This window comes from Camarhynchus parvulus, chromosome 1, assembly GCF_901933205.1.
Source record: "Camarhynchus parvulus chromosome 1, STF_HiC, whole genome shotgun sequence".
NCBI classification, from domain to species: Eukaryota; Metazoa; Chordata; class Aves; order Passeriformes; family Thraupidae; genus Camarhynchus; species Camarhynchus parvulus.
In genome coordinates, this window is record NC_044571.1 from 73,521,402 (window position 1) to 73,543,807 (window position 22,406).

Consider the following 22,406-nt stretch of genomic DNA (forward strand, 5'->3'; position numbering starts at 1 on the left):
AAATACCCAACCTCAATTTTGTCTTGAAATGAGAACTAGTAAATCGTGATCTGTTGAACATAAAGGAGATATAGTTTCATATATACTTTAGACTGTATTTTTTTATATTTACCTCAAGATCAATGTGCTGGTTTCGTGACAGAATTGTGCCAGGCCCGCCTTGTAGATCCATAATTTAAAAACCCTATAATCAAAGCTTGTCTGATGGAATGTTAGATTCAAGCATCCATGCTGGGAAGCATACACCCAACATTTACTACATTACAAAGTAAATTATTTAGTTAGGGAGGAGAGCTGACAGGGAAAACATACATCACCTGTTGGAGCACATCTGAGAAGCTTGCAAAGAAACTATAATAAGGAAAAGAAGCATTATATAAACCTATGATATTATCAGCTCCTTTAGCACTGTAGTTTTGCAAAATTTTTTTCTGTAAGGGAGGTGATGAAGTGCAAGATTTTATATTAATATTGTTTAAGTTCACAGGATTTAACGGTGAGAATCTTCTTGTCTGTGAGAAGTTTTATAGGATTTTAATGAGCTATATGAGTACTAATGCTTGAGTTTTGAGTACAATGCTTCTGTTTGAGTTGTTAATAGGAAAATCTATACTGCAGACAGTTATGGCACTAATTTTGGGTTTTGCTGTGAGAATAAGGGGAGAAGAATGATTTGCATGTTTGTTTGAAGTAGTTTGAAAGATCTGTAGCACATCCCTTAAGTGAGTCCCATCATGTGAGCAATGATAAGCAGGAGATCAACTAGCAGGAGTGTGGCCAGCAGGTCAAGGCAGGTGTGCTTGGCAGTTGTGAGGCTGCAGCTGGAGTCCTGTATTCAGTTTTGGACTCCCCTGTACAAGAAATACATTGACACCCAGCATGGACCACCAGGGTGGTAAAGGCAATGGGACACATGGGGTGTGAGGACAAGCTGAGTGAGCAGGGTTAGGTCAGCCTTAGAGAGAGAAGACTTCTCAGAGGGACACAGCAGAAATCCTAACAACAGACACTAGCTGCATCATGGGAAACTCCAGTTAGATAAGGGAAAAAGAATCCTAAACTGCTATCCCCGAGGAGATGAAGCTTGTTCTGTGTGACCTCCAGATGTTCATTATTCTATGAACTGCTTTTCAGTCACACAACAAGCATTTATCTAGTCACACAGCAGGAGGATGAACCCAGCTCTTGAGTGTCTTCAAGTGCTGACACTTTTGACACTATTGGTGGTTACGTCTCCCTTGCTAATACTGACAAAGTTTTGCACATATTTTTGTGTTGGCTTGTAAGGCTAGAAAGTTATATATTAATATTAATTGTACTTTTATAATATTAATATGTATAATATTATAATTTACCTTACTAATATACATTATCACAATATATCCTAGTCATGCAGTACACAGAAGATTTGGCAGAAGTGAGATACATTGATTTGGCATTGCAGGCCTGGACTGAAAGTGCAAGACCTGCTCTTTCAAGAAGCTGCATATATACTTTACAGGTATGAGACAATTGTAAAATATTGTGAATACAGTTATGAACCATCAAAGTAATTGTTTTTAAACAGACAATGAGAATATTAATGTATTTAATAAGTTATACATATGTTTAAATGTCAGCATAATCCATAGGTCACTGGCGAATGAGCATGACATATTCCCCTCTCAACTCCCAACACTAAAATCAGTCAGGATCCATCTGTACCACAGGTTTGCAATATAGAGTGGAGAGACTCAAGTCAGCTCAGCAGAATGCCAGAAGGGCCTACCCATACAGGACAGGTGAGACATGATAACCTGCCTGCTGAAAACCCACAAAGTACATTATCCTGGATGGAACCTGTCTGAAAGATCAATTCAAGATGCACTTGTCAGACTCAACTTCCCCTGTAGCTTATGTGACTCAAAGAGGTCCTTTACCATTAGCAGATGATTTTGCCTATCTTTGGATCAACAGTAGCCACACTTTCAGCTGTTCTTTGTCTCCCAAAATGCCCAGACAAACTGTTTCATCACTCCAGCTGCAGAAATCTGCCATCTCATGGCTGATACCCACAATAAACTAAAATGATTGCTACCACATTAATATCCTGCAGGTCCAACACCTGATTTCATCTTGCATGTTGCTCTCAGCAAATTTTTCACTGTTGCAATAGAAAGGTATTTGAGTATCTTACTAATTTTTACATGGAAATCTTCTCTCACACTGAAAATAGGTTAAAATAAAAACTGGGTTTTCTTCCAAATGATGATTTTTTTTTACTCAGGACCATCAGCTTTTACCTCGGGAAGAAGGTAGTTTTGTCAGCACAATTCATTTCATTTGATGAATGAAAAAAAGAAACATTATTATCCCAAACCAAACAAAAACCACTCTGCAGGTAAAAGTTGTTACTCTTTTTTAAAAAGATGCCTATTACAGATACATTGATATGTTCTTTGTAGTGAAGGCAAAGCACTTTATAAGTAAAATTAATTTGAAGAAATATTTCAGGAACAAACTATTCTATGTTACTGTACACTGATAGTGATGTCCAAGATTAGATAATTCAAAACAGTGAAAATTAGAGCCTGGATTATATAAGATTTTATTTGCTAAAACACAAGAAACAGAAGAATCAAGAAGACGAGATACGTCTGACATAAGCACTCAAGCAAAATCCTTTAGTGAAGAGATTCAGCTCGCTCTGCCAAATGTCCTGAAGTTTATTTAGGCTTTTTGGCAAGGTGGGTTATTTAGAAAATGTCAGGAATGTGTGTTACTGATAGAAGCTGCATCTCTGCCAATAAATTCTGCTTTCTTCTGCCTTAGGAACAAAGGAACTTTAAATGTGGACTAACTCTCACTGACAAACTCCAGCATGCCTTTTCACACTACAACCGTTTCATATTATTTAGACCTTGGTATTTCCTCTATTCCCTGAAGGATTTATTTGTGTCTGTAAGGTAACTAACAGTCAGACTGATCCAGAACTTCCTGTAACTGAACCTGAAATGTAGGTGTGAATTTTAAATACCTGATTGGTACTAAATTAACTTTTGACTCTTTAAAAACACCAAGCATTTAAAGATCACTTAGATTATGACTGTCTGATAGAGATCATTTAGATTATGACTTTCTAACAGTTGTAAATATTTGGCAATATTTAAATAAAGGTAGTACATTGATAAGATGCAGAATCATTTTCAGTATTTCTTGTGAAGTAGTTTCCAAATTCTGATTTACCTGTGGGATGGCAAATTTCCCTGGGATAAAATGTTGTCTCAAGTCAAAATATTCCCAAAAATACAGAAAAACTGTGACTTTTTACTGAACATTAATAATACTATTTGTATAGTGAATTGTTCACTGGAACCATTAATAGCTATTGCTTTACTCTTTTGCAAGGTATATGCATTATATATATATGAAATATTTCTCTCATTGCAGTTCCATTCCAGTCACAGAAACACACACTATCAATCGATTTTTTAATTTCAAAATGGAGAGAGACATGGGAAAATTGTCTTTTCCCTGTAAAACTTGAACCGATCAACTCAGAATAGGCAGCGTGTTCACTTAAGATGCCAACTTGAATGAGGTCTCCTCTAGGTCTCCTCTACCATCATATGCCTATCCTATGAATCTAATGAAATAAACTCTTCAGGAAGTCCTTCATGAGCACACAGCTCTGAGTACCATCCAAAAACTCAAGCCTTTACTTGAATCTGGTGATGACTGGACTACCCTCATATGCAGTAGATGTTTTCTCCATTGCAGTCCCAAGTCAGTATTACCCCAAAGCCAAACAATTCTTCTGCTCAGAAGTCACCACTTTCAACCTTCTCAGGCAGCTGTGGTCCACTGTCATATGTGTTTGCTATATTTAATATCAAGTTACACCCTGCCTTGATGACACGCAATAATGTGTAATTGTTGTCAAACTGGATCTGTTAAGTAGGTTACTGGGTGCAGTTGTCACCAGTTCCTTGATGGATTATCTTGTTAAGGAGGCCATTAAAAAAATCACTTTTGATGGGGAATACAAATTATGTTCCCATAGAAACACCAGACTCTGGTCCCAGTAGAATAAACAGCATTGGGTTTTTGCTGAGTGCATTTGGATTTGTAACAATAGATAAGGTCTTAAAGGTTACCTGAACCAATGGAAAAATTAAGGGAAAAGCACCTACTGTTCGTAGACAAGTGAAAAATTAACTTGCTTATCTTTAGGGTTAAGACACAGGACATCTAAATCCAGCTAAGCAGATTCCTATTTCTAAGAACTTGATAGCTTAACAATTTGTCCCCTCAATCAATTCCCTTGAACCACTCCATCATTTGTCAAGAGTAGCTAAAACCCTAAAGCAAATAAGAAATTAGATGCGTAACTGGCAAAGCTATGGAGATGAAATTTAGTTCCTTGTCAGTTAGATTTATTTCTCATGGTTGCACCATCAAGTAAAATTTTAACAACCTCTGCCCAGATACGAAGAGCCCCATGAATGTGGATGATGAACTGTCATTTTCAGGGCAATGGAGGCCACATCAACACCCACTGAACTCAAATTGGCCCTTGAAAATTGCATCCTATCAGATTGTAGTCTCCTACTTATTTCTGAGAACTAAATGGTCTGTTCCTGAAAAATTCTTAATTCTATAGAAAAAGAGAAAATATGTTATGATACTGGTCACTTAAGTAACCCAATTTAATAAGAAAAAAATCAGACATTTCCTGGGGCTTCTCCATTCAAATGGTCTGGCTCTTACTGCAAAACAGTGTTAATTAACCATATTATTAATTTTGGACTTCTTGAAGTGGATCACTATACTACATTATCCCAAGTTAATAAATGGTTAAAATTTTCCATACTCACCAATTGCATGGGAAATAAGCATTTTCTGATTAAATAAATATATTCTGATAGTGCTCAAAGGCTTAAAAGAGGTTGCCTGAAAAGAAGACAAAACAAAACCAAACTAAGACTCCCTTTCACACAAAATATTGTATATTGAGTTGAATCTAAACCTATAAAATTTCTCCTCTTCCCCTTCTTGAAAAAAATCATTGATTCATGAAGGATCAGTAGTTCACTAATTGCTGAGACAGATTTTCCTTTGGGAAAGAAAGCAAGCAAAGCAAAGCAATCATGAGTTACAAAAGTAGTGTTTCACTTCCCAGGAGCACTTGCTCCCGTCATGAAGCCAGCAGCTATTCCCTTGGCTGATATCTCAAGGTCTGAGAGCCGTGACAGCTTTCCTGGCACTTACCCAGGATCAAGCATTCACTCACAGCAGGGAAATCAGCCCTTGTATTTTCAGTTAAACCAATGCTTATTACAGGGTCCTCTGGTTTTCCATGGAACAATGCCATATATTTATAGTTACAGCTGCCTTATTTGTGTAATAATGCACCTACATTTGTATTTTCCCTATATTGTCAGACTAATATTTGTCTGGATTTAGCTTTGCATTTTAATTTAATGTTAAATTACATGTAATTGCTTTCTGTAATAAATTTTAATTTGGAGTACTGATGGGGATGAGGGCCTCTGGCAAGAGCTGTGTCTTGCAACTGGCCTGAGTAGTTTCAAAAGCTATCTTGTGAGCGTAGTTTGGCCTGCTTTCAAACAGACTTTCTATTACTTTCACAGCTTTTTGATCACTGTTTCAAAGTCTTTGTCTTTGAAAAGAAGTTGCAATATCATCAGCAAATCTAGGGTGTGTTTTCTCCTGTGCTTTATGTCTTCTTCTTCAATCAAGGATTTTGAAACTCTTTGTTATATAAAAGGCAACAGGTTTTATGGAACAGTATCTCCTGGCTTAATCAGTACAGGCATTCTCCTCTTTTATTTACCTGGTTTTATCCATCTAGCTGATCTAACAGCACTACCCATATATGTTTTTTTATTTTAAACTAAAAAACTTTAGGGTTTGGTTTGTTCCAGGTTTTTTTGCCTGTGACAAATTAAACAATACAGGATAATATGCTACATGATAAGAAGGATTAATAAATTAAAATGAAATAAAGTTTCTTCTTTCTCTGATACATTTAAAATTTCCCGTTACCTGGGGCTGGATCAGCAGTGTGAATATGATAGTTATCTCTCAGGTCTTCACATTACTGACAAAGGAAGTCAAAGTAGTACACATGCTGCTACCATATCTAACTGGTCACAGGCTATCCAGAAATCAATGTATTTATTTTCTTATCTGGTAATCTCTGATTTAAGAAATAGAGATTCTGCTTACTTACCAAACTGATGGACATTACACAAAAATACAAATGGATATATACATCCATTTTAAAATGATCTATTGGGAGATTCAATTGCATGTCTACAGCTGTCATTGAACGCTGGGACAGAATTTACTTTGTTGGCAGTACGTATTGTTTTCTTCTGTTATTAAGTAATTGGATATTCTGACAGGGAAGATACTCACCAATGCTCTCCTTCCTGAATGTTCTTGATGCAACTTTAATTTAAACTCTAGAACTATTCAGTAAGAGAAGTATCTACTAGTAAGAGAACTACTAGTAAGAGAAGTATCATACTAAACAAACGTTAAATTTTTGAAAAAATGACCAAGAGTCACTCCCTGGCAGCCACCAGACACCCTGGGCCTGGAGCAGACAGGGCTTGCTGTGGGAGTGCCAGCTCCTTGTGAGTCACCCCCTCCTCCTGGCTTGATCCTCAAAGCAAAAGATGGATTTCTCTGCTCATTCCCAGCTGGTGGGAAGCACATTTGTCAAGCCATGACACGAGTTTCAGCTTGTGTTGCAGCTTACACCTGAGTGTCAGGCTGAGGGGAAAACAAGCACTGTTTGGTGAAAGGAAAGATACATGGACCCAGAAATCTAAAATGGGGATAGTTTCATTGCTCAGGGTTGGCTTTCTGTGATCTCCTGGAAAGCTGCCAGTTGGAAGGGACCCACGAGGATCATGGAGTCCAGCTCCTGTCCAGCTCCTGGCCCTGCACAGGACACCCCACGAGTCACACCATGTGCCTGAGAACCCCAAATCGTGTTTATCCCAACTTCAAGGATGATCACAGAGCTGTTACAAACTTTCATTGGTGTCCTGTTCACCTCTCATCTCCTTTCTGCTCTCTTATGGTACCCAAGCCTGTTTTCTGGACCAGCTCTTGTGAAAGACCATTCACAAACCTGCTCCTGCCTGCTTTGCCTTTCATTATTCCTGCTTTGCCTTTTGTTATTCCTGCTTTGTCTTTTGTTATTTCTGCTTTTTTCCTTCTGTGCATGTCTTTTGTTTTTAATGCAGTCATGTACTTACAGAGTGACTCTTTATACATACTTGCTTGTCCATCAGATGACTCTAATTCATCAATTATACATATATCCTCTCTTATTACTTAAAAAGGAGGAGGAAAAGAATTCGTCAAGGGTCACAAGTAGTTACTTATAGCTAGAGAAGAATTAGCTTAGAAAATGATGTGGATATGATGAGCTAATTTTATTAAAACAGAAAGTTGTGTAGGACTAAAACATTATTTTTCAGAGTACCTCTGTAAATTCTAAGCTGGAGAAAAAGAGCTGAGTTTCACCCAGTGGTTATTTTCAGGAAAAATAAATTCAGGGATCTAGATGCTCTATTTCAACCTGCTTTCTATGTAGTGAATGTGGGACTGTACTTTATACTGATACATACTTCTCTGTAAGAGATTTTTCACTATTAGCTTATTCTAAGGTAAAAAGAAACTATTTCTTCTAAAAATGTGTTCAGTTTCTCTTACATTAATATGATGTATTAGACCATTTCAAGTTCTAAAATTATCTAAGGTTGGAATAGGAAAATCTGTTCACAGCTTTTTCCACAACAGTAAGTTAGAAAGACCTTTTTTCTGTATTTTTCCACTTCTCTGCAGGGTGCTCATATATTCCTTTACAGCAAAGAACCTGCAGGTATTAGAGGAACAGATCTTCCTCTTCTGGTGAGGAGCATTTGCCCTCAGGAGATGAGGGCTGTACAAGTTAGGGAGTGCAATGCAAAGTAAGATGCATTCTACTAGTGAGTGGCCTGTTGGGTTCCACTACTGGCTGTCCCACTGCTTTATAGTTGTGGCATAGGGTTGTAAAATCAGGCTCATTACAGTAATTGAAACCAGACAGTTATTTTTGATTGCCCCCAGTCTTTTCTGGGTCCCACAGTTATGGATGCACTGTGAGGTTGAAAACTGAAACTGTGATCCAAGGGAAAACAAAGCTGAACATCAAAGTAAAGACAAAACTAAAGGGAAGGAAGAACAGAAGAAACTAAGCACACAGAAGGCAGCTGTCTTTTAGAGTTAATTATGACGGGCTGGAATTCATCTCTTACAAGCCACTTGAAAGCTGCTTGATAATTATGAAAATATTTATAGGCCAAGTTGACTTCCTTTGCTTATTCTTGGGAGACTGAAGATGCTGTATTCTTTAGGCAGCTTTGTCTGCCTGCTAGAAACCTCACTATGCTTTGCAAGTTTTCTAGTTTCTCTACTAAAGGGACTAAACCTGATCAAGAGCCTGTTTCTGCAAGTACTGCCAAGTAATTGAAGCAGAATATCCACAGTAAAATCCTTTCTGACCTAATTTCTCTGTAGGATGCAAGCATTACAGATCATTATCTTTCCTTGCAGACAGAGTTGCTAGGTGTTGCATCAGACACTGTCATCAAAATCAGGCTAGGTACTGAGGTACTGGGAGCATCACTTTACCATATGGGGAATTCTCTGTGGTATTCATTCTCGATGCACAAAATTGCCACTGCATGAAAGCATTAAGAACATTTGCATTCACTAAATGTGTTCAGCAAAGCAACTCAAAGTGGATAAAACTAGATTCCCAAATCCTCAATCTCTGCAGTGCTAACCACTCTCAAGTCAATGTTATTGACTTAGAGATTTGTGGGGGTTCTGCTTTTACTAAACCACAGCTTTTTTTTTTTCCCCCCTTCCCCCCAGGTCAAGCTTAGTTTCTCTGTTGATTTCAGCCACACCTGATTCTTATGGCAGGCTCTCGATGTCCAGATTTATTCCACCTGTCTTTGGTCCCTTGGCAGAGATACATCAGGAAGAGTTGTTCAAGGTTCTTCTGCAGTCGGCAGGAAGAAACTGAGATCTCCGCAGGGCAATTAATATCTTGGCTCTTGTAAAATTGCTCTGGGGAAGAACCCTTCCAGCTCTGGCAGCCACAGAGGGAGCCTGTGGAGTGTAGGCTTCTGACTTGGGTGCTACAGGGAGACTTGAAAAATGGTATGAGGTGCTTAAATGTTCTTTTACTTGAAATATCTTACTACATGGGTCTGCTTTGATTTAGGCATGAAATGCTTTTCTCTTGATTTTGATGTTTAAATGACATGAAAAATCATTGTCCTATGTAAATATCTAATGCTTTTGGGCTATTTACCTAAGTATTATGGCTGCCTCCCCTGAAATTGCTGGAAGGAAGCTATTTTATTGTCCAGATGTCTGCCATTTTTTACCAAATTTCTGCTTTTCTTCTATAGTGATTTGATTTCTGTCTCAAACCTCTTCTTCCTTATTTAACTTTGGGTTATGCACCCAATGGCATTAGATACCTCAATTCAGTTATACACAAGGAAAATGAAGAATTAGGTACATCTATATTTTGAATTACTCTAATGATTTAACTGGTTTTATTGAGTTTTATTGTTGGCATAGGGCTTTGTTAAGCAAGATTGTAACACCAATGCATGTGCACTTAATTATTTTAGGATTAAGTTTATTTTGGTTCTGACTGTACTTTTTGGAGAGAAACAATTCATCAATGGCTGCAAATTCAGTCCTTTGCAGAACTTTCTTTCTATTTAACACTTCCAATATTAGGAAATAATGTGTTCTTGTAAAAAACCCCAAAAAACTGACAAAGGCCATACATCAATACATGGGAGTGGTATCATGAATCTTTAATACAAACCAGCTGTTTTTTTTGAATCTGCGAGTATAAATCATAAAAAAAATGAGCAACTCTACAAGGAAGTGGTTTCTAAGTTGATGAGAATGCATTTTCAGTAAATTCTAGTTACCTCATAGAGAGACTTGGAAGACCAATATCAAAATAATGAGTTATTCATAAACTGGATATGTTAAATGCATTGCGACAGCCAGCAATAAAAGTAAATTACTTATTTTTATATAGACAACATGTTGTAACAACCTCCTCCTCCAGTTAAGAAATCCATTAAACTCCTTGGTGTGTAGTCGATTGGATCACTCCTGTACTGAGATACTCATAGTTCTAATAAACAGTAATTGGAAAATGCAACAGAAATATAAAAATATTTTTATATCATCATTTTTAATACAATCATATTAGTTTCTTAAAATGGTTTTGTAGACATGCAAATTCTTAAAGCATTATTTAACTTTAAAAGCTTCAAGCATGCCTAAAATTAAGAGATGAGTAGTTCTTTCATAGCAACAAGGTATAAAAAGACCCCTCAGCTACAACTGTAATGCAGATGCTTTAATGAAAACAGAAAACAATGAATGAAGCAGGGGAGGGACAGCCTGAGAGCCACATTCAGTAAGGGCTTTGGAAATTTAAAAAAAAAAATTGTACTTTATAACCATTAGAACAAAGACTCAGAAAATAGTGTAGGAGTGAGAAGGAAAGTGGTTGAGAAGAACAGGGAGCCCACAAGCTGACTGACATGTTTTACATAAAGTAAAGCTGGTAATTTGGAGCTGAATGATGACAGGACACTATTGCTTGAAGTAATTGTTGCATATCCTGAGGAGGAGCAGAGGCTCAAAGGTTTGTGTTCATCTTTCTGTACATAATGTCTGCCTTAACACAATCTCTCATGTATTGTCAGTGCTTTACAAGACCTTGTGTGTAAATCACCGAATTAAGGGGAACAGTGAAGAGATAATTATAATGACATGTGTGTCACATGGAGGTTTGCACCCACAGTGCTTTTCACAGACCTAAATAAATTGATTTCAAACTGGTTTTAATTACACTGGTAGGACAGCTGTGTGCTGATAGGGCACCAGTTTCTGTGTTTTGACATAGCCAAGGGGCTCTTAGTGTGTTTGATCTACTTATGCATTATGCAATGCATAGGTGTGTTAACATAATAAACTGATTAAGGTTGTGAGGCAAGTCTAAAAACCAAAACAAAATCATATAAAGACCCAAATTCTCCTTTCCTTTACACTGAGATGATTAAAATTGTTTGAGGTGATTTAGGACTCGCTGTTGTCTAGAAAAAAATCTGCAAACAAACTTTTTTTGTGAGGAATAATTTTTCACTTTAAACTATGGAACAATATGAAGTGGAAAATATTAAGTATAAAAAAAAAAGACTCAAACCCCAGAGCATTGATTATCAGATATGTCTCATAATTACAGAAACTACTTTGTTAGATGAGCCACCTTAAGGAAATTGAATTTGCTTATATCTCCATTTCTGCAGCACAAATACAACTGTCTCTAGCTTGGATTTTATTTGGTTGTTTTAAAGTTTTAAGTTAGTGTTATAAGGATTTGTAGCAGGTATATGTATAGTGTCATTTTAAAGATGTAAATTATATATTTACTTTTGTTTCCACTCTTGTTTAGACTTCCAGTTTATTAAGTCACAATATGATCCGTATTCACACCATAACTTCTGTGGAACAGAGGCTTTTACTCCCTTTCAAGAAGGAGAAGCAGATTTCATATCAGGACCAGATGTAACCCCAGTAAGTTCACTTTTTCTCTGAGAAAGACCTTTATTCAATGGATACAAAGACTAAGTGGTCATTTTTCTAGTATTTGTTTATATCTTCTCTACTCCATTGTGATGTGGAGTTGTAATTTCAGCAGAAAAACTGACTAAACAAGCACTGCCTGACTGAAAAAGCAAATGTCAGTTCGTCAGCTGCTTTTATAGTGGACTCTGCTGTTTATAAATGTCAATGTCCTGCTCAAAATGAATTTACAATAATTTAATTTTTCAGAATACATTACTTCAGAGCACAGCACAAGGCTTCTGCACAGTAGATTGCTGAATTAATGCTCAAACTTTATACTAAAAGCTGAAATAGTTGTTACAAACGAATCCTTTATTTTTAGCTCTTATTATCAGGATTTTTTAATCTTTAACCTGTTTCAGTAACATTTACTTAAATACATTTAGCCTGTAAAGTAATCCCTTCTGAACTGTGATTGTTCTCTCTCAGTCCCAGGCTGTTTGCTTTACTTCTGGCAGTTCACAACATACAAGTTCCTCAGGACAGGATGTTGTGAGGGGATGTCACAGTCAGTATTGCTTTTAGGGAAGATGAAGCCAAACCACAGGGCTTGTCTGCAGCATCAGCCCTAAGCCCTAAAGAACCATGGAATTCACCTGGGATTTTGCTTAACTGAAGTCTTTGCCTTTATTGCTAAATTACAAAGGGGTGAGGGAGCCCGAGGGCCATGGGTCAAGCAAGCTGGACCCCCAATGCCCCACGCTGCTCAGCCATCACCCACTTTATGGGCTCAGCTTCAGGCAGCACCACTTGGCTTTTTCTCAGCTTTGGTTTGTCAGAGAGCTCGTTTCAGAAACGGTGCAAAAGGGACAGTGGATAGCACTGCCCGGGGTTTGGCTCAACAGTGTTTACATCCACTGGGCTGTGGGTGCAGGGAGTCTGGTAGGAAAAGGAAATGCAAACCAATGTGAAGACAGAGATACTAAGCAAGGTTGGTTAGACATTGCTTCCTTTTTTATGTCTGATTAGAGTAACTGACTTTTAGTTTTTGAGTAAGGCGATGTTGCTTTCCAATTAAAGGCTTACATAACGTGTGAGCTATTTCAGGCATCTTGGCAAACTTTGTGGAATGAAAATCTTAACCAAGGAGCACTGGTCTAGTCCTGACGTGCCAGCTGCCTGAACACAGGTCAGGGCACTCCAAGAGTCTCTCCTCCATAAAAACATTTGTTTTGGGAGCTGCCCATGAGAGGCACTCATTTAGGCAAAGCATCTTGATTATTGATAAGTGACATCCAGAACTTCCATGGCATGTTTAAGGGCTTGGAAGCAGGGCTGGAGACTTGAAGAAAAAATGTAACCCTCTGTCTAACAATGACTGGTTGTGTTGATAAAATGTATGAAGTTAAATTAGGTTAAAAGCACAGTGGCTTGGGAAGGTATGCTGAAGAATATGCACACCACAAGCTTCAGCTATTGTACAACTATGTAATTTCAGGTTTTCCTTTGGCTTGATGGGCCCAAGTCCAACAGTAGTGTCCAGGCAAAGGTGAGCTCAGGGTACAATGACTGGAAGGTGGTTGGACATTCCAGGTGAGTCATGAGCAGTACAAATGCCTTACTAGTTGTTTATTTTATATAGTCTGAACTCTGTATGGACCACTTTTTGGATAGAGTTTCCAAAGCCACTGTTTTCTCTGCAGTGCCTTGAGAAACACCTACAGCTAAACATTTGGTCTTCTAGAAATCAGAATCTATCTCCATGGGAAATATCAAGGACTCCCTACCACAGACAGAGGTAGTATGGGGAACATGTATGTGGAGGTAAAAGCTGGGTTTGTATGGAAGAGTTAACAACTGATGAGAATCTAAAAGATCTGTATCTAGATGGAAAAAAAAATCACAGAAAAGCAAGTTCTGCTCTCCCTTTACTGAGGATATAATGTACAAAAATACTACCACGATTAATATGAGACAGTAAGAATTTTTGGGTGCAAACAGATATGGAATACAGTAACATTGTAGATCCAGCCCAGGACAGTCTCTGGTGAACAAAAATACTTTAAGGACTTTTTGTTTAGTCATTTCCTACCTGCCATTGCTTGACAGGACGTTTCTCCCTTTCCTAAGTGTCCTTTAAGTTTCACATAAAGAGCATGGGCTCTGTCAGTTACTTTAATTTTCAGAGAACAAACAGATCATTGGACAGTATTTCCTCCCCACAAAAAAAGCCAGGATGCACTTTTGGTTACAAGGATCAACAGAAATTTATGTCAGCTGCATGAAAACACACTACGGAAGACTCATTTTGCCATACAGACAATATCTTTATAGCATAAAAGTTGTGGGAATGCTGTACAAATAAAAACTCATTAAATGCTGATTGGAACAGAAGTTCTTAATTTATACTGCTGTAAAAACAATATTGGGTGAAATGTAAACTAAGATAATGTCAGGGTATACCAACCTTTATTCCTATTTTGAAATATAAAGATGGTTTGGGATGATTGATTAACTATGCAAGTTAGATCATTATTTGAATGGATTCTCTGATTATCCATATTCACTGACTACCTGATTTTTTTACTTTTAAGAAGGAGCAATGTCTTCTGTAAAACCACATGCAGTCAGAATGAGATTTTTGTGCTCAGAATACAACTTCAGTGTTTCTGAGAGATGTTTACTGCAGATACAGTGACTGGTTTTTTTTACAGGCATTTCCAATACGCTTAGTTTCAATGTATGGTCAATGTGTCTTGTCAAGGAAGGCAGAGCAACAAAAGCTAAATATTTTTTATTGTTTTATACTATTAGAGTAATATAAAGTACCAGCATAATTTAATTTACAACAGGAAAAAAAAAAGCAGCATATTTTATTTGACCTAAAGTTGTCATTTATATACACAAGTGTCCATTTAACTAAGCTTAAAAAACCCCAACCCCAAAACCCCTGGATTCATTACACATGAGGTTCTCTGGTTTTCTTTTCTTTCACTGTGAAATGAAAGTATAACACCCTTTTGGACATGTAGTTTAGGTGGTTACGTCATGAACCCTGGTTTTTGGATCATCCATTCTACACAGTCATGTTACCACTGCCAGATATAGGAGTCCTGCATTTTAGCAGATACACAGCAGTGATGAATCCTGTGTTTTAAGAACACAACACATCCAGTCTGCCCAAGCAAAGTCCTTGTGGGTCACAAGGAACATCAAAGCAGTGCTTGGTGGTTTACACTGTAGGATGAACCTAAGCAGAATAAAAAATGTTTCTCAGTAACAGGTTATTGAAAAAAACCCCAAACCATCCACCAAATGCTAATATGGATAAGGCATCATGGTTGCTCTTGATATAAATTTTGTGAGATACCAGTTTGAAATGTTAGAATGCTTGGTGCAAAAAAATTAAGTTTCTTCTAAAAGCGTGCTGGATCCTTCCAAGTCACACCCAGGGTTTCCATCCGGGAAAGAGACGGCTCAGATTTTTAGGGTCCATGGCCTGTTGGATGAGGAGGTTCACCTGCCCTCCCACACTGAGCACTGTTCCCTCCTCAACACCTTTCAGCTTCTCCTGAAGTCTCATCAGAACACGCTCAGCCACCTTGTTAAAACTCTGGTCATCACTGCTGGCAGAATAAAAAAAGAAAAAGAGGTGCTCTAGGTATGGATCCTGAACAACATGAACAACATCCAGTGAGAAAACCATAAAGCAAGGCAACAGTGCAGCAAGAGGAGGGTAAGAAAAATCTTGCACCTGGCTTTTCTTTTAGGTTCTTGTGGATCAGTACCAAGTGTAGAGCTCATGTCAGACTCATCCTCTGGCCTCTGCTGCAAATACAAAGCTTTCAAAGGGTTCATGGTCCAGTCGAAAAGAGGATCGTAGAGCAGCACCTACAGAGTAAATAAACCTCTTTTTAATTTCAACTGTTAATTACAGCTAGTTCAGTACCCTAGCACTGTTGGAAATGCTCACACTAACCACAATATTAGGAGGGTAAGTGTTTTGGTTTGGTTTTATTTTTTTTAATCAATAGAATTGGCCTAAATTGGTTAGTAAATTACCCAACAAAACTGCTTCTGAACACTTGCAGGTATTTGTGTGGTTCCTACTTCACAAAGTTTTGCTATCAGTCCCACCTCAGCAGTGAATTTTTTAATACACTGCTAGGCACTAAACAGAATTATTACCTTTTAATGCACAGTATAACCTCCTTTCAAAAATCAGTTTCATTCTCTTCTTTGTGACTTATGCAAAGAGGATTTAACTGAATCAGTATTACTCCTGCTGGGAATGTTGCACTATGGCTAGAAGCATGTAGATGTTCAAGAGGGAGAACTGCCTGAAGGAAACAGTTTCCATAGAAAAGGCAAACTGGCTACAACTTTATCAAAGATTACATGAATTAACAAATCTGACAAACACCACTACGTTCTAATTCAGTACAAAACACCCTAAATACTTGGTGCAGTGTACTTGGTGCAGTGATGCATACAAAGACAAGAAACTGAAGCCATTCTGGCAGGTTACTATCCAAAGGCATGAAAAAATGCTTACCTCTACAATAGTCAACAAAGCTTCTTGAGAATTTCTCATAACAGCCATTGTTTTCTCACAGCATCTAGAAAATATTTTACAGAATTTTAGGTTATTTTGGTAAAATAAAATGGTATTTTTGTGATTTAAATAATGTATATTTGTGCTCTACTTAAAGTGTAATTTTTAACATAGGAGTAACCTCTCTGATATTTCACCTGGGGGAAAAAAAAGAGAAATTCAGACATGTAAAACCAAGAGAAGACTGTGTAGTTCACTGATTATTATTTCTCTGTGGAAAGGGATGACCTGTTTCACTGTCTGAAATATTTTGATATGCAGGATTAACCACTGAGTTAACACTGCCTATTAGGGTGTGCCACGATGGCAGCATTGCTTGGCTGGATGAAAACATGTGCTGGAGTGCTCTGGAATTGGAGAATCTTGGTAGGGCTGTTTTCCATGAATGAGCAGATCCAGTAGCCAGACTGTAAGTAAGTTCTGAAATCTTCCAAATGAATTTAGGTACAGAAGTGGTTACCTGCGTTCACTTTCAAGCAAACTAAGCTCCTGGAAGGAATGCCAAACTATCCTATGGGAAAGGTACTCCCATGAAACAGGGATTGGGATCTGTCTACATCAGGATGAGCACACACACCAAAGTTAACTGAACACATTCAGAGCCAAGGGCCTGTTTACCACTGCCACCTGACCTGTTAAGTACAAATCAGGGTGGCTGAGGCAGAAACAGCATCTGCATCAGTCCCTTTGATATTCTTATTTACTTCAGCTGGAGCCCAACAAGTCAGGTTTTTCTGTATCATGGTTTCAGACTTAACACCAAACTGTGAGTTTGACAGCATCGTTTTTAGACTAGAACTGGCAGTGACTGCTCCTTCATGGGACAAAGGTGTACTAGGAACTACTTATTGACCTTAATTGCTGCCTTAGAAAGACAACACCTACACTGTGTGCTTTTTTAAAGACATGAAATTTGGGGATTGCAAGCATTACTTCACAAACATCATCCAAGTCTGGAATGAGAAATGTCCTGCTATTTAGGAATCCCTTGGGTCATTCACAGAAGATAGGATGGAGGTTGACTGAAACGTGTTTGGGATTCTTCTGTTTTGCAGTCCAGATCTATTATGGGATTTAAATTTTGCACTTACAAAGTAATATAAAATATATGATCCAAAAGGGAAAAAATACTCCAAATTACATACATAAAACTAAACAGAAATTAGAGTCAAAACAAATTGGTTCAAAGACATTTCACAGCTCTAATTATATAGTATAGCTCTGAAAGAAATGCACAGTTCTAAAGGAAAAAAAAATCATTCTGAATCAACACTTAGCTGTGGAGCCTTTGGAAACACTGAGCCCCCCCTAACTTCCACAAGAGGGTGACATTAACCCATTGGCAAGTGAACAGTACGAAACACTGAGCAACAAAAATGAGCTTGCAGCTGGTTATATAAATACAAGCATAGGAGTTAAAGGTCAGTATTTAGGTTTGGGTGTTACCAGCAGAAATCTGAGTCCCCTCTCAAGCATCAGAACTATTTAACATGTGACAATGACAAAGCTGGAAGTACTCTGCTGCCTCCTCATCCCTGTGCAGTTCAGGAGCACTCACCTCCTGAAGACCCCTTCCACGCCAGTGATGCCCATTCCATCCACAATGTCCCTGGTTAACCTAAATGGAACAGTCTCTGGTGTGGGAAGGATTTTGCCTTGCTCAAAAGCAACCCCTAAATGAAAGGAAAATAAAAGTGGTTTTTTTAAAAAACTTTTTTTTTAAAAAAAGTTAAGTAAAGAAAAAGGTTCTCCTGATGTCCTACTTACCAAGATCTATATGCACCAGTTCTGCTGTTTGTTCATCTATCAAGATATTCTGAACATGTCTGTCTCCAAGTCCAAGAATGTAGCCAACTGAAACAAAAATGTAAGTGCTGAAACTATGTCAAAAAAACCACAGAAAGCTTAAGAAAGATTACTGTGAGACTATTTCTTCTCCCACATATAGTGTTGACTAGAGAGAGAGCAAATACCGTTCCACAAATCCAAAAAGAAAATGGTGACCGAATGAAATTGCAAAAAGTTTATTCTCATACAGATGTGCTTTGTTTTATCTGCTCCACAGATTTCTTCCCCATTTCTACTTGTAGATCAAAGATCATCAAATAATATTGCATCTTTTAAAAATTAAAAGCCAAGTGCATAATAAAATCAGGTTTTTTGTTATTACTAACATTAGCAACCCCCCCAACAAAACAACTGTTGTCTAAGTCAGTTTTAAAAATCTCCAGTGATCCAAATTGTAAGATCTTTCATGTAAGCCTATTTCAGTGCTTTACTGTCCTTAAATGTAGAAAAACTCCAAACTACATTTCCCTTATTGCAATTTACACCTTTTACTGTTTTTATTAGCTGATGGATGTGGACAGCAGTAGTATTTCCTACAAAAATCTTTCATCTGAATTGTACTAAACTGCAGATTTACTTATTTTTTTTTCAGTAAAAAGGGCATGCACAAACATGTTACTGTCTAAAATGGGATCTACTGTAATGTCTAAAATCTACTAACAAAAGTCTTCCAGAGACTCAGTACAGAACTGAGTCATCCAGAAAAAAATCCACAGTACTTACATTTAAGTACTTCTTTTTCTTTATTATGACAGGGAAAACAAAGGCTTAATAACCAAGCTTAAATAACCATTTCAGCCATGGATAATAATGCCAGTACAAAGACAGCAAAAGAATGAGCTTTCCAATTCAGCTAAAGCATCAGAGGCTACATGCGAAATGAATACATTTTAAACCCAAACAACAAAAATAAAGTCAGGTTAAAAACCCAAACTACCAGAATCTAAGAAAACAAACCACTATATAAACAAAGAAATGCAGAATTTCATTATTCCTTCTGCAGCAAAAACGGGGGTGTGGAGGAACAAATCAGAAATCTTAATTACAAAATAATGCTGATGTTCTTGCTGGCCTTTTTTGCCCCCTACTATGCATTTTTTGACATGTGACAAAAGCAGGACAGCCACTATGTATGAAATGGTAGAAACTCTTAGGTTGTGTAACCTAAAAAGCCACTGTAATTAATCCAATACCTATAGAAGATGTAGCCACACTGCGAGTGTATGCCAATCGCTTTTCAAACCACACAGCTGGGTCCAGGAATTTCTCCATGCAGAAATACCGGAACACTGGTTGAAAATTCTCACAGACTTCCATGAAGATTCTGTATTTCTCTTCTGAATGTTTCTTCTGGGCATCCTTTAAACACATAAGAAACGTTTTACCCATGACCAACTGCTTCAGAAGGAAATGAAATCTTTCTTCCTTTCCCCTCACCTCCCTTCCATCAAATGCTTTTATCACTTCTTTCTCTTTCTGAGCTAAGAATTATTGTCCTTTTTCGGCAGCAATTATTAATGACCCTAACTACTTGTCTTACTAAACAATTCTATTTTTATACACAACTCGGAGGCTAAAAAACATGGGAAAAACCACTCCTATTTCCTTGATGCAGCAGATGCATGTATTTTATAGGCATGTGCAGGTAAATGGATCTTGTTGGGAGACCCTTTCTTTGCACTCTTCTGGCACCTCTGCTTATCTGATGGCCTCATGTCACTGTGAGAAAGTCATTCTCACGCATTCCCATGCAAATGCTCCACCAAGCATAAAAATACACTTTTATCCTGTTACTACTACAGCAATTTGAAAGGAAATAGATTCTTGCACAATCATGGGTATATAAAGTAACAGGTATACTTGACTGCAATTTTGTAAACTTACGGTGAGGAAACTTACCATAAACTTATGATCATAATTTTTAAATCATAAACTTATGATCTGTGGAACTGAACTGAAAGTTTGAATGTCTATCCATTCCATGCCACTGGTCATAGTCATTATTAGATGTACCAAAGGTATAGTACATAGTTCTCTGTAAATTCCACCCCCTCCCCCCCCAGTAAATATTATGAGTCAGCTTTTGTTTTGTTTTGTTTTTTTAAGTTTTTTGGACTCACCAGAATTATTTTATGACATTGATAACTGGAGTAATCCTTTGGCCTGTATCTCTTGTGAGCTCCTTCTTCAGCATTCACAAGGAACTCTCCAATGGGAGTTGTTCCTGAGCACCACTCCAGAACTCCACTTCTCTGGGAAAGGGGAACCACCTGGAAAAGCAAAACCACAGAGGGGAGATTATACATGGGGGAAGGCTAAACACACTCAACTATGAACACACACTCTGCAGAGCACGGGTGCACATTTCTGTTTGTTTAAAAAGACAAAGAAGGCCAAACCATGCAGCTGACACCTCAGTATATCTTCTAAATACACACATATACATATATAAAAATCCACACAAATGTTTTCACCTACTAATTGCAATTTTTTCCTAGCCCAGTGAACCCTCCACTAGACATGTAATGATTACCTACTGCCTGTTTCCTTCAATTTTCTTTTCTTGTGAAAGTCTCTATATGTCACAATTCTATTCTCACCCATTCTATTTTTCCCTGCTGTCACTCATTTTTACACACATAGAAACCTGAGTCCTACTTGAAAATTTTTCAAAAAAAGTGACTTTAACTCCACCTGAGAATTCTTAAAACCACACTAGCAAGACAGACAAGCACCTTTAGAGATGCACATTTCTCATTTGTCAAAGAGAAGAGCTTATATTTTGAGAGTACTTATTTAGAGGTCACCTTCACAGCTATTATTATAATGCCAAGTACATAAAAGGAGGAAGCAAAAGTTCCTGTTTAAATACACTTTCTTCATTCACAATAAGAATTTATTGCAATTCTTACTCCCAATTCCAATTCCTATTCCCAGTTCTGATTCCAATTAAGATTTGGAATTATATTCCCAATTCCAAAAAAATACAGTTCAAATTCTGCATGAAAGACCCTAGATGGGACTTCTGAATTTATTTGTAAGGAATGTTGCAAGACTAGAATTAATTATTAATTAAGGAATATAACAAGGCAAATAAATGAGAATTCATAAACAAACTTGTATGTTCAAGTTTAATGACTAGCAATTTACAGTTTAATGACAGTGTATTACCTAATTTCTTTTCAATTAAAAGTTCATATAAAGAAATCTTTGAAGAGTATTTAAATATATATTAGGCATCAATAAATTTATTTTAATGATTTGAAAAAAATTAAATTGTAATAAATATATTATTTATTCCATACCTGAAGGCACAGTGACTATTTTAATAGCCCATAAATAAAAATCCTTTTATATTGCATTTGGGTTAAAAAGAAGAGAAGAGGCAAATATGCTTTATTTCTCTGCTGCCACAGAGAAAATTTAGTGTTCGGGGTTACCTTGTATCTTCGGATATTTAATTTCCTCTTTCTTGTTTCAGTGTTTTGCTGGAGCAATGTATTGCACATCTGGAAAACTTGCTGCATGACAGCATCTTGTCTCAGGTCATCACGCCCCTTCAGCATCAACAGAAAAAGCAGTTGAAAAACACTTCTCAGCATCAATTTCTTGCTCAGCAAGTAAAAAAATTATTTTAAAAATTGCACAAAACACAAGTTACTTTTCCACAACAGTCACTTGCAATTAAATGTAATTAACAGTTGCTTTTTTGGTCTGTATTTGGTTTTCTGTTAGTGCTCAGCTGCTTAAACAGAACAATCATTAACTTAAATCATCACCCTTTTTTTTTGGGACAGATGTTATTTGATTCAGGTTTCTATCAACCTAAATGTCTCATGGTTCTCTTTTTAAAAACAGGTATTTGATTCACCATTATTTAGCAAGCCAGCACACAGGTGAAGCAGCATCAGTTGGCACTGCAGTTTTGATTGCTGGATGCAGATCTAGTGATTCTCTTTTAAAGCTTTCAAAACTAACCCATACTTAGCAGCAAAACAGAATTCTCCCAGCAACTGCCCAATGTTTGTGTTCAAAGAGAGAATGAAATTAGCTGAGTCTAAGAAGAAATAAAGTTTTTTAGAGATCTTTACTTCTATGTGCATGCTTTTGACTGTCTCTGAATTGCAAATACATTTTTATATGTGGAAGACGAAAGGAGGTATTTAACACAGTATGTTGATGGTTCTTATTTACAGAACACTTCAGGTCACCAGCTGAGACATGACCAGGCAAGTCTGGTAGTTGTCAGGTAAGCTACTAGATA

General features: G+C 37.3%; 1 protein-coding gene across 4 annotated transcripts in view; it reads right to left on the bottom strand.

Moving 5' to 3' along the window:
- Positions 1-13,800: 13,800 nt before the first annotated feature.
- ATM (ATM serine/threonine kinase) overlaps positions 13,801-22,406 on the bottom strand; it is a 58,054-nt gene continuing 49,448 nt past the window's right edge. For 2 of the 4 annotated variants that reach the window (XM_030949535.1, XM_030949544.1), the window contains exons 56-63: positions 21,583-21,699; positions 20,263-20,412; positions 19,336-19,501; positions 18,062-18,148; positions 17,853-17,967; positions 16,235-16,298; positions 15,434-15,570; positions 15,122-15,305 (exon numbers count right to left, since the gene is read on the bottom strand). In XM_030949535.1, the coding sequence (XP_030805395.1) occupies positions 15,122-15,305; positions 15,434-15,570; positions 16,235-16,298; positions 17,853-17,967; positions 18,062-18,148; positions 19,336-19,501; positions 20,263-20,412; positions 21,583-21,699 (1,020 nt within the window). Of the gene's footprint in view, positions 15,306-15,433; positions 15,571-16,234; positions 16,299-17,852; positions 17,968-18,061; positions 18,149-19,335; positions 19,502-20,262; positions 20,413-21,582; positions 21,700-22,406 lie in introns of all 4 variants that reach the window. The other 2 variants (XM_030949527.1, XM_030949554.1) reach the window with 2 other exon arrangements.